Source organism: Haplochromis burtoni, unplaced genomic scaffold, assembly GCF_018398535.1.
Source record: "Haplochromis burtoni strain Fernald_Lab_line unplaced genomic scaffold, NCSU_Asbu1 Contig_66, whole genome shotgun sequence".
NCBI classification, from domain to species: domain Eukaryota; kingdom Metazoa; phylum Chordata; class Actinopteri; order Cichliformes; family Cichlidae; genus Haplochromis; species Haplochromis burtoni.
Genome location: NW_024582427.1, coordinates 1,068,991 through 1,084,717, shown reverse-complemented (window position 1 = coordinate 1,084,717; position 15,727 = coordinate 1,068,991). Strand labels below are relative to the sequence as shown.

Sequence of the window (15,727 nt, the reverse complement as noted above, 5' to 3'; positions counted from 1 at the left end):
GCTGAGGCCCGGGTCAGAGCAGAGAGCTAAAGTAGTAATTACTGAGAGACTGATTGCTGACAGGACCTTCCAACAGCCTGTGGTTAACTGGATGGAGCTGAGGGGGAGGAAGCATCAAATGCACAGGCCTGACAGATGCTCTGCTGATGACTCGTACTTCAGGGTGGTTCGGGGCATGCATGCCATTTTGCTTTATTCATTCTTCTTTTAAAAGTCACTGAAAAACAGAATATTTGAGCTTCTTCACTTTTGCTAGTTTTTGACATTTCTTTTGAGCCACGATGCAGAGATACAGATAAGGTGGGAGCAAATTAACTTAAATTATATGAATTCATTTTGTTAAAGAACTTTGTCATTGAACATCCTTAGAAGCCCAGATCTGCCGTCAGAGGCAGTTACCTCCTCTGCGTTATTTAAAAATTTCCCCCCTGCTAATTTTTTAAGAGTAAATGCAATTTCTTCCAAATGGCAGATTTATTTTTGAAGTGAAACTCTTCAAAAAGCAAGAGACGAGTTCTCCTTAAACAGATCAGAGCCCACTTCACTGAGAGTGGGAGCAATGTGTGATTGTGGCAGGCAACACATTGCCACAACTGGTAGAGTGCACCATTTTCCAACCGGATTATGCCAGTTTCTTGCTCAGGGTGGTCATTTGAGAGCCCGTGGCTCATTCATCATGACCATATGGATGTTACAACCTGGTATTTTAGCCAACCAATTTATGCCATCAGTGTGCCTGGTTGATTTTGCTGCGGTGACGGCGATGGCTGTATTTACATTGGACAGAAGCGACCGTTTCACTGATTCACTGACTCTCAAATGCCTTTTGTGTGAATTTATTTGATTTCCACTGATTGTGTACGCTTGGACAGTGGAATAAGCATGTTTTGACATATGTTTTTATCAAATACTCTGTGGTCTCTTACAGATCTGCAGTGGCAACTAGCTCTGAAACATGAGACGGTAGCAACAATGCCCACATTACATGCAACCAAGCAAACAAAGGATGTGACTGGGTATTTGAATATCATTCTACTGTTCAAAAACATGGACAAGCTGACCAAAAATGTTTGAATGTGACCATTTCTGCCAATTTTGCAAACCAAAAACAAATTTCTTTCATTGAAGTGGAGCAAAATTGTGAGCTTGTCACGGTCAAACAGAGACTGGGTTTCATTAAACACATGCTGGTGTACTCTATGGGTCTGAGTCACTAAACCCAGCTGCCAAACTAACTTACCTCTGATGGTTTCTTGTGCTGGTGGCGGACCCATGTGCTGCTGGTGCCCGTATTCTTGGATGACCTGGACCACGACGTCACTTGACCTGCAGGAATAACAAAGACAGCAATGATACCACAGTCAGTGTAAGATCAGGAAACCACTCTTTCTCTAACCATTACATACTCAAACTCTTATTTCTGTAAAGTATGTGAATTCTTTTTAGAGTTTCTAGTTTCGCTCTTCTCCTCTGCTCTCAGTTTAACACCTTATCTCACCATGTGCTCTACTCCAGAGCCGAACGAAGTTAATTTGGGAAAAAAACAAACAAAAAACAAAGTTGCCATACTATTTTAGAACCTGAAATTACCAGAACTGGTTATAATGGAGGAGTTTAAGTCCCTTTCAAAGGAATGAAAAAAATAGCACACTTGGCAAACACTCTTGAAACACATTTGGGCACCTTTTTGGGCGTTTATCTTGAAGCATTATCTAAACAGACTTTAGTTTCCACTTGCATCTATATAATCAGCAGTGAAATGTCATCAAAACGAGAGCGTGAGCTCATCCAGCTCACAACCCATCATAATTCCCAGGTCGTTGTAATGTGTGATGCACAGAAAGACGTTTTCTTCGAAAGCCCCAATCACACCTTCTCAATGTTATTGTCAATCAACAGAAGTACTTCCTCCATGAATATGATCAATAAAACCATAATCGTCACCATCGAACAGGATACAACAGGTGTAGCACAGTGATATTTCGAGCCACTGCATCATTTGATATTTCATCAAGTTTCTTTATCCTTTAGTGCAAAATGTATCAATACTGAATCTTATCTAATCTTTCTCTAAAATCACTGTCTTCTTCTTTCGACGGCTCACTTTAACGGTCTTCGGCTCCACCGCCTGTCTTTTTGTGTCACCGTCTCTGAACCACACATCATAGCAGGTCTCACTACCATCTTGTAAACCCTCCCTTTCACTCTTGCTCTTCTTCCTCCTTCTGTCACAAATCCCTCCAGACTCTCACATCCACCAACTCACTGCTGCCTGTACTCTCTTCTTCATCTTTCTTGTGCACTGTCCATTGCTTTGGATGGTTTACCCCAGCTCAACCCTCATCCACTGCATCTACTCCTTCTTCACTGACACACCTGTCTACCTCTTATTCACACGTGCATTCTGCTCACTACTCTCACTACAGATCACAATGTCATGTGCAAACATCACAGTCCATGGAGATGTGTTAACCTGTCCATCACCACTACAAACAACAGAGTGCTCAGAGCCAATCCCTGATGTAATCCCATACCCACCTAATCATTCCAACAGCACACTGTCTCACTGTCCTCATACATGTCCTGGACCACCCTCACATACTTCTCTGCTACTCCTGACTTCCTCATGCAGTACCACAGTATCTCTTGGCACTCCATCATATGCCTCTTCTAGATCCACAAAAACAGTGCAGCTCCTTCTGATCTTCTCAATCAACATTCTTTAACCAAACATCACATCTGTAATTCTCTTTCTCAGCACGAAGTCATACTGTTCACTGATCACCTCGCTCCTTAACCTACCTTCAACAGCTCTTTCCCATATCTTCATGCTATGATTCATCAGCTTTATCCCACTGCAGTCACAGCTCTGCACATCACTCTTGTACTTTACAATCGGTACTAGCACCAACCTCTCACCTAGACCTCCATGTATGTCATCAGTTACGTCACTAGGACCGTCTATCCACTCTTTGTCCTCTTCATAGGTGCACTCACTTCTTCTTTACTGCACTTGCCCATTTATTAATGTTCCTCCATCTTTCCTCCTCTCTTTTGCTCTCTCTCTGATTTTCTTCATTTATCTTTGCACCCAAATAAGGTTTTAACTTTTTAAAAACCTTTTAAACTCCTACAACCATTCTTGCTGTAGCAGAATTCACCAGTAGATTTCAATTAAGGATTCAAAAGATGTCTTGAAAGGACTGCACAGAAAGTTGTTTGCAATTAATTGCATTTATTGCAATAAAAACATTCTAACAAGTGTTAATCTATTTAAATCAGAGAGAATGACATTCGTAAATGTATCTTTGAAATCTGCCCTCCTGGATGCCACAAAGGAGACAACCTACCGAAGAGCTGCAAACATCTTTTTCGCTACTCAGTGAAGTTTTCTGCTGAGGACCAGAGGAGAAAACATCAATATTTTTTTTTTCTTCTGGCAGACAAATTAGCCTTTTCTGACCTTCCTTTTCTGACTCACAGCTGGAAAGAAGGGAGTGTTTCAAGTCTTCATTCATCTGGATCAGAACACAAAGCCAACTTAATCTGCGTTTGATTTGTCAAGAATGTTTAATGAGTGTGAATGTTGATTTAAAGTGGGGAAAATGAGGAACAGGTCTCTGGCTGTAGATTGGACTTCGAGCGCACAGCGTGTGCTGAAATTCACGCCAAAGAAATTTTATGGAGAAATTTGTTTTGCAGAGAGGGTTTACAATAAAACGATTATACTTTTTTGTTGTTTCTTTAAACACTGTTAGCCAGCACCAACCGGCGGGGAATCGGTTACTTATTAGAGAGCAAGAAGCTGCTCATCAAAGGTTCTTAAAATGAGCATGCGATGGGGTTCAATACTTTTGTAATTCACACCAGTGGAGGTGATTCAAACGCAGCAGAGAAGCATTTAAAGAAAGCAGCCAAACAAAAACCTTCTTTGTGACTTTGAACGCCCGTGGCAGCACTACCACTATGAGTCAGACCTTTAATTGAAGCAGACTGATGATGATCTATTAAAAGCTTTAATAAGTAATGGCCGTATAAATAGCATCTTGTTAAGCGGTTAGTCCACTGTGGTCCTTTACAACCTTATTAATACACAACCTAATTGCAATTAACCAGACACCGGAGCCAATATCCCACCCACCGCTTCAATCAACAGCTGTGTGTGTGTGCGCACACCTCTTTCCAAGTGTGCCTGTACATGTTTGTGAATGGAGGCCAAACCGATTGAGGAAAAGATGCCCCTTATGCGGTTTCCTAAATTTAAAATAAATAAACCCCAAATCCTCCTGCGACACTTTTCTCGTGTGACCATAAGAAACTGTCACTAAAAATTGGATCGAATCTGCAATTAAATTATATCACACGCATAATGGATAAAACATAAAATCGACAACATTCTGCGATTTAACATCTGCGACCGTGACTTTATGCGAGTGTGCATGCGTGCGCTGCCTCCCACTCAACATATTTCCCTTTCCACAACAGCAGTGCTGCCACCCCGCTAATGTTGCTCATGACGTCTGAGGAGCAAACTGCGCTGAGAGCCTCTCTTCAAAAATCACCAACACTCCACACACACACACACACACACACACACACACACACACACACACACACACACACACACACACACACACACATGCAGTTCACACAAAAAGACATACTGTATTGGAAGCCACTAACACATCCATGTTCCTACATTTTTTCACCATACACAGTTTGCCTACATTGTCAGTCATTACAGCACACACACAGACATATTTGTGTGTGATCTTTTCCTCTTTAACGGTCCGCTCTACTTACAGATTGACACACTACAATAATACAAACAAAACAGAGAAAACCCCAATAATTATATGACCTCCCCCAAACAAGCACTTTGGCGACAGTGGGAAGGAAAAAACCCTTTTTTAACAGGAAGAAACCTTCAGCAGAACCAACCTCAGGCAGGGAGGGGCATCGGCTGTGACCGGTTGGAGTGAGGGCATCTCAGAAGAAAAAGTGCAAACAGAAGTTGCACTGAAAGTGGTCCAGAGATGCAAGATAAGGAGCGCTTCAAGGGAACGTCAACAATATTCAAAATCAGCTCATACAAACTTGATTTAGACATAACGCAGTCCCAGAACGTCTTTATTTTTGGCCTTTCCGGCTTTATTTGACAGTTTTGCATAAGGAATAGACAAGAAAGAGGGGGAAAGAGCAGGGTAGGTAGTAAAGGGACAGTCGGGCCCTTTGGATTTCAGCAATAAGGTATTTGGGTGCTTGCTGGACAAACGAGCTAGAGTGACTGCCAGAACTTCTTGACTGCACCTTCAAATATGAATCCTTCTGTTTCTTTTCTAAGGTGTAGGCCAGCAGTCCCCAACCTTTTTTGCACCACGGACCGGTTTATGTCCGACAATATTTCCACGGACTGGCCTTTAAGGTGTTGCGGATAAATACAACAAAATAACACCAGTACCGATACCAAAAAAAGAGGAGATTTATTCATAACACAAGGGAAAATACCTGGGGAAAATGAGTTAACAATAAAAACAATTTTAAAAATTACAATAAAAACCCTGAAAACCATAAATTTTACACCCGAGCCTCAACTCTCACGGCCCGGTACCAAACGGCAGGGGTTGGGGACCGCTGGCGTAGATTCACAGTGTGCTTACCTTACAGGCTGATATAGGACACAGTGTGTGGTGCTGTATGTATATACAGTATCTGTGTCAGACAGAACCAGCCTTCATTCTTCAAAGTTAAACTGGGCAGTTAGATTCTAGGACGGCCAAGAATCTGTTATTAGTTTTTTAATCATACATCTCAGTCGCAACATCGTTTGACACCTACACAGCAGCAGCCTCCACCGCAAGCATCAAAAAAGCCAAACAGCTTCCAGAAGTCCAATGATGAATGACACCTCACTCAGACACCGCTGATTTTCTTGTCCACCATTCTCTGTTTAGTACTGTGTTCCATGCGTGTAAGCGTCGAGGGTATAAAAACAGACTGCACACTAATCTGTTAAGGATTTTTTACATTTACTCATGAATCTGCACTCCTCAAGAATGTGTGTGTCCAGGCAGGTTACATCTACACGTGCCCAACATAGTGCAGCTGCAGAGCTCAATCACTGTGGCCAGATAACCAAAACAGGCCGCGGCGCAGTTGGAAGTTACCATCGTGGCCGCGTGTTAATTAAAAGCCACGCTGGATGCACAGCAGCCAAAATTATCATGGGCATCCTTCAATTAGAAACCTGATAACCTCCAGTGAGCAGATGCAGCTGGAGCCCACACTGCAGTGAGCAGGGGAAGCTAACAGCTAAAGGCTGATTATAAAGCAAAGTGCATGGCCTCCAACGCGGGGTGGCTCGGTCAGGTCTGCAAAACAGCCTGTTAAACCTGTTGTAAAATGCATTATACACGCGGGGCTGTGACCACACAACAGTTAAGCCCTTCAGAGGTCATTTTAGCCTGTAGTGTAAACCGTTTGAATGACTACATTTCCCAGATTTAATCCGGCTGCAGATCCCCACTGATCAGCCACGACTATACTACCTGTCTAATATTGTGTACGGCTACGCCTCGTGCTGCCAAAACATCCTGGACGCCTCGATGCATGGGCATAACACATCTTGGGTGTCCTGTGGCGTCTACCGCTGTGAAGTTGGCAGCAGTTTCTTTGGGTCCTGTGGGTTGTGGGTGGGGCATCCAGGGATCGGGCCTGTTCCGGTGCATCTGGCAGATGTTCAGAATTTGGAATTTGAAGGCTGCAACCAGGCTCTTTGTTGTGTTCCTCAAGACATTCCTGACGCCCGCTGTCTTGCTGTGGCGAAGGCCCCTGTCATCGAGGAGTTCCACTGCAATGTTTGGTCAGCGGCAGTATTTAAATTGGCGGTATGTGTGAAAGAACATTTGCATGAATTCCACAGTCCAAGATTTCTCAGCACACTGGAGCTCAATGAGAAGGTATTAAAAGTACTGACGATTCTTCCTGATCAGATCCCTGCTTAAGCTTCTAGAGTAATGTCAGTGCTTCTCTTTATCTAATCTCTTCTATCACTACAGTTCCATTTATATTAAGCTGAAATACCAAACTGGATTTAATTCCAGAAAAAGATTGTCACAAATGAAAATATTTTGCCCTGGCGTACACACAAATGTACCACAAGATGGGTGAGAATACTTTTATCATTATAGTTTTCAAGGCACCACGCTGTGAAAGGATAACTCTTTTATTTATACTCATTTAGACAAGCATTAAAATAATATCTGAAAACCTCATTAGCGCAGCCGGGTTTAGCGACACCAAAACAAATGCCAGGTTCTGTTGTTTTTTTTTAATTGTACAGCTCGCTTTCTGATGTGTCTAATTTTGATCTGTTCTCTAATATTGCCAAGGGAATAGCCAAACAAATATATTTGCTTACTGCAAAAATGCGTGCCGCGAAAATGCCAAGAATTAGTCACACTGAACTGACAAAAGCCGAGAAGAATGACATTTAAAATGAAATTGAAATCGCTGGCTGTCTTCAGTGAATAAACCCTCGTATTTTAAAGACAGTCATCAGCTGTTGTGGCCATTTGTGCTTGTATAACAACGTATTTCATTCGAAGACTGTTAAAAGATTCATTTCTCTACAGAAGCTGCCAGTGACAGACATGCGGTAGTTTGGTCAGATGTTCCTATCCTCTCGTCTTAGAGGATTGCCTGTCTGCTCGTCTTAGAAGTTGTTTGAGTTTGTGTCATTAACTCTGGGAGGAAAACATATCTGCCACTCCGTCAAACCATGCATCCCACCCTATAATATCAATTTGTCACTCAGCTAATTAACTATGTGCTCAACATTAAATGTAAAGCACACAAGGCCAGACATAACTGCACAGTGCAAATGTGACATGTCCGCTTTATTGACTTTGAGGCTACAGTCTGCGTGTATTAAGCACCTTATTTAGTAAAGTGGGGAGCTCAAACACATCCAGAACTGACATCCAGACATGCCCTGCAAGCAAAAGACGGCTTTGTCTGAGATATCTAAGTCCAGATATTAATAAAGAACCAAACCTGATGCACGCCAAAACATTGTGAGCTGAATCTACTTTTTCGGTGGTGATAAAGAGATGCCAACCTCAGCAGAGGTTGGCGAAGGCGTGAGAATTGACGCGATAATGCAGCTTCTGAAAAGAAAAAAAAAAAGAGCGTGGTTGCAGTTTGTGGTGTGTTTACTGACATAGTTCATCAAGTTCAACTGCATTCAAACGCAACTTCCAACTTTGTTTTTAATAATTGGTATCGCAATAAACAGCATCAACTTGATTTCCCCGGAGAGATCAGGGTTTATCTGGATCTGCACATCTTCTCTTTACTTTAACAAAGTATTACAAGACTTAAATACACAGACCTTTGTACCAGTTTGAGAAATTGGAAAAGACACAAGGGACTGTACAATATACAGTCAAGTACAGATCTTAGCTCCACTGAAATGTTGTGGGTGGACCTGAAACTGATGATACGTGCAAGAAAACCCTCAAGGTTTTGCAAATAATGGAACTTTGCATGGGAAGAATGGTTAAAATGTCACACGCAGGGGGACATCCATCTATCTTCCTAACTTCTTATCCGATTCAAGGTCGTGGGGGCTGGAGACTATCCTAGCTGTCATGAGGCGAAAGGTCAGATACACCCTGGAGGGGTAATCCAGTGCCCCTTTATGGCCCAGCCAGAGAGACAGATAACAAGTCATACGGTCAAAGCAATCTCCAGTTAAGCTAAAACACAAGGCTTTGGACTTTGGGAGAATACCCAGAGAGAATCCACGCAAGCACACGGACAACATGCCCCACGCAGAGGGGTCCTAGCCGACTGAAGGATTTAAACCAGTGTGAGGGAACGGTGATAACCACTGGATCAACATGCAATTATACAAAACACCTACAAGAAGGTTTTTCTGTTAAAAGGGACAAGACGAGCCTCCGAGACCCCCAAGTCGTACTTACTACACAGATGGCTGTTTTGTGTTGCATAAACTGAAAAAGATGGCTTTCCTTGTGGTATTGCCCAAGTAAACCACCTGTATTTGCAGGCTCCGTTTCAAAATGCCTCAAATTTTGCAATCTGCTCGTCCAGTAATGATGCACCACAATCTGTTTTCGTAGCAACATCTCTCTCAAAGAACGACATTTTCCGACAAATTCGCACTTATTCTAAAAATGAAGACTTTATTCTTCAAACCTTAAGTTCTTATTCCCACCGGTGATTTCTGTTATGCTAACTGGTTAAATCGCGCTCATGTTTCCAGTGTAGCTCGGTTTTAAAATGGCAAGTCTTAATGAGCAGAGGGAGGACAACCATGAGACAGGAGGAAAGTCTATATGGAGAGTGAATATGAGAACTGGGAATTGACGAAGACCAGGCAGCTCACCGTATAAAAGCAGCAGAGGAACTCGCTTTTCTCACACTTTCAGGATTCCATCGTCACACACACACGCACGCACACACGCACGCACACACAGATACCCTTTCCCTGAATCCCAACTTACTGTCAGTGGTGTCAGAGTCGTTGCTGCTCGTGGAGTATTTTCTCCTCTTCTTTTCGCTCTCCATCTGTTAGGGGGGTGGCAGGCAGGCAGGCAGGCAGGCGGGCGGGCAGGGAGGGAGGGAGGGAGGCAAGAGAGAGAGAGAAAAATGACGAGTGAGAAGATGTTCACCATGAAAACACAAGTGTTAATGAAATAATGTGCTGATGGCACCAATCTGTCAGAGCCTCCAGCAGGCAGCCTGCCAGAATAAACTGACTTGATCACCGTTACACATTAGCACTTTGGACTCCCTGGGATACAGTTGTTCCATTTTTCCTCCCACCACCCCACAACCACCACCACACATACAGAGGGAATCCTTGTACTAGTCGACAATGAATCCATCCTTTTATTAGCCTTGTATTCACTGCCAGCTTTGGCACAAGACCCTTTCTTATGCATCTGTTTCAATACTGAAGGTACTCCTTTCTTCATTATAATGGAGTGAAGACAAATCAAGTGAGAGCAAAAAAAAAAAAAAAAAAAGCACAGGCTTCTCTCATCCAGATAAAATCTAGGACGCTTTCTAAAGCTCTAAGCAGCTGTGTTTCTTTGTGATAAAGCGCACTAAAAAGCAACCTCTATCATCTGGACATCTCTTTCTAATAACAGCATTATGTTCATTTGTCACCTTATCTTTCTAATTCTAAGATAAGCACTGAAAACTAAAATTGAGCTTTGGGCCGCTATTCAGTTTGATCCAGAAGGAATTTGTTCTACTGCAAAGTCACAGCAGTGTTTTAGTGATGGGATTAAAACCTGCTTTCACTCAGTGATGTTTTTTTAAAGAAGTGGGGAAGCAAGCTGTAAAGGCATAGAAGATTGTGAGATTTTTGACCACCTTTCGCTTTGTCCTGCAACATTTTTCAATTTTCTTCAAATCCACTGGGAGCCTACTGTACTAAGAGACGCAAAGGCGCACAAGAGCAAAGCAACTCAGTGCCGATTCCTGCACATTTTCAGTTTTACTGATTGTGGGGTTAAAGGAGCTTGGAAAGAAAAGCGTCTGGACTTCTTTAAGTTGCTTGAAGACGTTTCACCTCTCATGCGAGAAGCTTCTTCAGTTCTAAGGTCAAATGGTGGAGAGTCGCATGATAAGGTGGGGCCAGGTTTCACAATGAACACACCCGAAACTCTGGCTGATTGGGACCCACGCCCAGTTTCACACCTTGGCTCAGGCGATTAGAGGATCATCAGGGGGTCCTTTTGTCCCTCTGTGGGGAGTCACTCCCACTAGGTTTATATCTGGGACTCTCCACCATTTGACCTTAGAACTGAAGAAGCTTCTCGGATGAGAGGTGAAACGTCTTCAAGCAACTTAAAGAAGTCCAGACGCTTTTCTTTCCAAGCTCCTTTGACTACGATGACCTGGATGACTGAGAACCTTCACAGACTGATTGTGGGGTTACAATGAAAGGCCTGCAGGGAGAGCAGGAAGCAGGTAAAAGAGAATGTAGAGAGGTGGAGGCACGCTCTGGAGAAAAAAAGGAGTGAAAGTCAGTAGAAACAAGACAGAATACATGTGTGCGAAATAGAGGGAGGTGTAATGATGAAGATTATCTGGGGTCAACCATCCAAAGCAACAAGAGAGGTAAAGAAGAGAGCGCAGGCAGGTGGGGGGGGGGATGTTTGACAGCAAGAGTTAAAGGGAAGGTCTACAAAATGCTTATGAGTTTAAAAGACCAGGATGAGCATCAGAGTACGTGAGAGGGACAGCTCAGGTTGAACCATTTGGAGACAACGCTGGTGAGGCAAGGCTGAGATGGCTTGGATGTGCACAGAGGAGGTGTAGTGGATATATTCAACAAAGGATATTACATTTTGAGTTGTCAGGCGGGAGGAAAAAAGGAAGTTCACAGCAGAGGTTCACGGATATAGTGAAGAAGGGTGTGCAGAGGGTGGTTGAGACAGAAGAGGATGCCAGGGGGGAATCAGAAGAAGATGAAGATGAAGTTGAAGGAAAAAGAAGAAGAGTTGACAAAGAGGTATACGGTGCTCTACCGAAACCTTCTCGCTACTGCTTTGCAGATGTTTGTATATGAGGCAGTGATTTGCCTGCAAACAGTCATCAACAGTAATCAAAATGTGAAAAGTGCGACAGAAACATCTGCCTTCAAAGTAAAGCTTTCGAAACATGTTTGCAATACCAAGGAACAACTTGTACAATGAAAGTGTTTCTAGTTTGCGTTGCAATTTTCACAGCTTCACTACCGCTCAACAAGTAGCGGCGGGAGGTTAACAAAAAAAATCACAAAAAAAATCACAAAATCACAAAAAAAAATCACAAAATCACAAAAAAATCATGTCTTTAGGTCTAAAAGACCAACAAACAGAAACTAAAGGGAGCAAGGTAACGTAAACAGACTGGAAGTAAAAGCATATTTCTATAGAAATTCTCCGCTTTGTGTTGTTTTTTGAAGATCGGAAACGCCTTCGATGTGCTTATATGACGTAAAAGACTGCAAACACTCGATATAAGCGAGAAAACTCCAAAGGACTCCTTCATCTTATGAGAACCAAGAATACAGAAAGTTTGCCTCCTCCGCAAAAAGACTGCAAAACACTTGAGTCATAAAGGGTATCGCTCAACATGAATGGGCCCCTGCCAAGAGATCAGCTTACTGTACATAACACAGCAGATGCATTTAGTGTATCAGGGAGATACTCAACTTTACTATCTAACAACCGTTAATTTCAGATGTAACCATTTCAAGCTGGTTTTATTTTTTAATTAGAACAGATACATGCAGTGCAAATTTAAAAGCCACCGGGTACCCATATCCACAGTAGCCTTCCAATTATGTAATTTAGCTTCTTATGTATATTACAGTAAGCATCTGCAAAATCTAAAAGTACGGCTTGGTTTTAGAGTATAGGTAAATGTTATCCTATATGCAGTGATGCGAGAAAGAAATGCAGAAACAGATGCGTCAACATGTAGCAGAGTATGCAGCGCAGCAAAATGATGTCAACTAGTGTCATCCCCATCGCTCGTGGCTAGTTTAGTTAATGATATATGCAGTGCTTAAAATATTAATTAGACAACCACTCAATATAGGGTTTGCTACAGATTAACAGTTATGGTAATTACCAAAATCATTTTTGTGTTCCAGTATGCGCAAACTCTTTAATTAAAATAATCACTTTAATGCTAAATTATGATTGTTTTGCACAAATTTACAAATTTGACATAAAAGGAGAAAAAAGTAAAGCACAAGCATTATTTATTTATATCAAGATAAAATAACTTACAGGTATTTAGAAGAAGTAGTTGTATTGGTTGTTGTTTGATTGATTTCTGACTTCTTTTTAACTCCCTAAAACTTGGCACGCCCCTGAAAAGCCCCCTCAGGCTTTATTAATGATTCTAATATTGAAATTGAAATATTTTTTTCAATTCAAATTTAAAATACTGTTAAATAACTTTTTTGTCGATTTCAAATATTTAGCCAAAAATTGCTTTTGATTAGTCAACAAAAGTTTCCCCAAAAGCCGTTAAGCAACTTTGTAAATAAACGTATCCCTTTGAAGCCAAATGTATATTTGATACATGAGGTTTTGCGACTTCTACACCATGAGATGAAAAAGGAGCTAAATAAATGGCACATTTTATGCAAAAAAAGATTGAAAACAGATGATACAAATTAAAAAATAACATATTCAACAAATTACTTTTTTTTTTTTTTTTTTTTTAGTCAAAAGGTTCAATAAACACTCCATTTAAAAATATCTGGAGACCCTCTTTTCGTAATGAAATAAACTATGTGTTTATAATATTTGTGAACGCTCTAGAGGAAATTGCATTCTTCACTCAAGCAAAGAGATTGACGGTCTGTATCGTGTCAAAAATCACTTAAGCTTCGGCATCTTTTGCCACCCTGAATTTGAGCATTTCTTAATTGTAAAATGTGGGCAAAGATCAGAAGGAACCCACAGGCATGAAAGTCAAAATGCTGTCAGATCAGCACACAAATAAATGCAAAGTCAGACACATAAATGTTAACGATGGTATACTATAATGAGAGACTAAAAATAAAGCTTACTTTCACAAACTGAGTTTAATTTAAAATCCATCTCTGGCTAGAATCGAATAGAAAGAATAGTGAAGAGAAAAAGGGGGTGGGGACAAACAGCCCAATAAAATGTTGTTAATCTATTGCCTGCTGTTAGCTTGAGGGTCAAAGGGGAAAAAAGAGGGTATAGGTCAAGAGAGTCTGAAGGAGACAGAGACTGAGCTAAAGAAAAAGGAAAAGATAAAGTCCAGAAAAAAGGGGTTTTAGCGTATTTCCAAACTGAAGGAGGAAGCCTAAAAGAGGAGCTGTCTTACAACCTTCAGAGTGGGGAGGAGAGATTTATGTGCCAGTAAAACTGGGCTATTCCCTCTTAAATGGGGCTCTTCCTGTAGCCTGGCCTCCCCGCCTGTCCTGCACACACTTAAGTACTCTGACATTTATGCTGACGAAAACAAAAAAAACAAAAAAACGCCGCGCTTCTTTGCTGCCTGTGACCATTTCCACTCCAGAGTCCTGCCATTTCACTCTTCCCCTCTTCCTCCCCCCTTCCCGTCGTTACTTGCCTTACAATAACAGGGACACGGAGTCTGTGGAGTAAGGTTAAGTACATTATTGACTTCCTCAACCTCTGTTGCCTTTCTCTCTCTCGCCGTCTTTCCACCTCTTCCCATCTGTCTAGCTTTACCTCGTCTTCCTGCCTTTGAGGGGAGTTGTTAAGTACATCACCGACTTCCTCCGGCTACGACTGTCTGACTTCGAGTCTGCACGCTTGGATCCATCTCAGGGTTTCCCCTCGCCTATTAAACTCGCAGACGACCCACTTAAACCACGCTCGGGCTACCAATGCGTTTTGGTTTTTTTCTTTCTTTCCATGTGCAGCTCAGTCATTTCTCTCCTGACCGCTTAAAGGAAAATGTCAACGCTGAGAAAATAAGACATAAAATAAGTTTGAGGGTCTATTTTTTACACCAACCTGCTAAATGAGTCATTTTGGGAGTGTTTTAAAGCAACTGTAACAGAGACATTTTGAGGCACGGGCTCGAATAAGCACAAAGATTCAGAGCTTGAGCTTCAGACGACCTGGTTTGCGGTTTGAGCCGGCCGGTCAATTTACTGAGCACTAAAAACAGCCAGGTGTCTCTCTTGTAAAACGCTGGTTTTTATTCGATTTATTTATTTTTCTGTGCGAGTTGAGCAAACCACAGCGTGTGCGCATTAGCATCTCCTTTTCCAGCTGCCTAATAACACACACAGTGATGTCGCTCAACAGCCTGACCAAAGATCAACAGCAGGAGCTGGTGATGACAAGAACGAGGTGGTAAACCCAAACTGAATGAAAACACACCAAGAAGAAGGTGCAGAGCGTACGTCAGGAAACCTTTTGCAGGTGCTCGATCACAAAAAAAAAAAAAAGTCGAGAGACACAAAAGGATTATTCACTGGATCCCACGAGATTTTAAAGAGCATCAATCAAGGTATGCAAAATGTCCTGGCATTTTAAAATTTCTACAAGGACATCTCATACTACAGCTCTACCAGTGCACTGAAAAGAAACTAACTGGATTAATTTACAGCATGATTGGGTATAAAAAGAGCATCTTAGAGAGGGAGAGCTTCTCTGAAGTAAAGATGAGCAGCGGTTCCTCACTCTGAAAAAGAAAGAAAGAAAAAACCTGCAGTTCTGGAACAATTTCCAAATAATGTTCCCTGAAGTAGAACTGACTTTGAATATCTCATCATCTGCCGTGCACAGATTCAGGAAATATGGAGAAAAGGCTGATAATAATAATGTCTGTGTCCTCGGGTGGCACTGCATCAAAAACAGACATGATTCTGTCGTGGAAATCACAACATGAGCTCAGAAAAACTCCCAGAAATCACTAAAAACAGTTCACTTCGCTATCATGCAAAGAAGAGTCAACATGTGAACACGGTCTGGAAACACTGCCGTCTTCTCTCGGGCTCATTTAAAATGGACTGTGGAAAAGTGGAAAAATGTTGTTTAAAGAAGACGAACAGTGAAGTTCTTTCTGTAAAACACAGACGCAGCATCTTCCCAGCTAAAGAGGAGCGGGACTATCAGGCTTTTGTTAGCACTCAGCTCAAAAAATTTAACCTCTGATGGTATCGGTGTGCAACTGTGCC

General features: G+C 41.9%; 1 protein-coding gene across 2 annotated transcripts in view; it reads right to left on the bottom strand.

Moving 5' to 3' along the window:
• The window catches only part of jade2 (jade family PHD finger 2), a 227,924-nt gene that overhangs the window by 185,427 nt on the left and 26,770 nt on the right, over positions 1–15,727 (bottom strand). For both annotated transcript variants that reach the window (XM_005923109.3, XM_005923110.3), the window contains exons 2-3: positions 9,531–9,594; positions 1,241–1,326 (exon numbers count right to left, since the gene is read on the bottom strand). In XM_005923109.3, the coding sequence (XP_005923171.1) occupies positions 1,241–1,326; positions 9,531–9,594 (150 nt within the window). The remainder of the gene's footprint in view (positions 1–1,240; positions 1,327–9,530; positions 9,595–15,727) is intronic.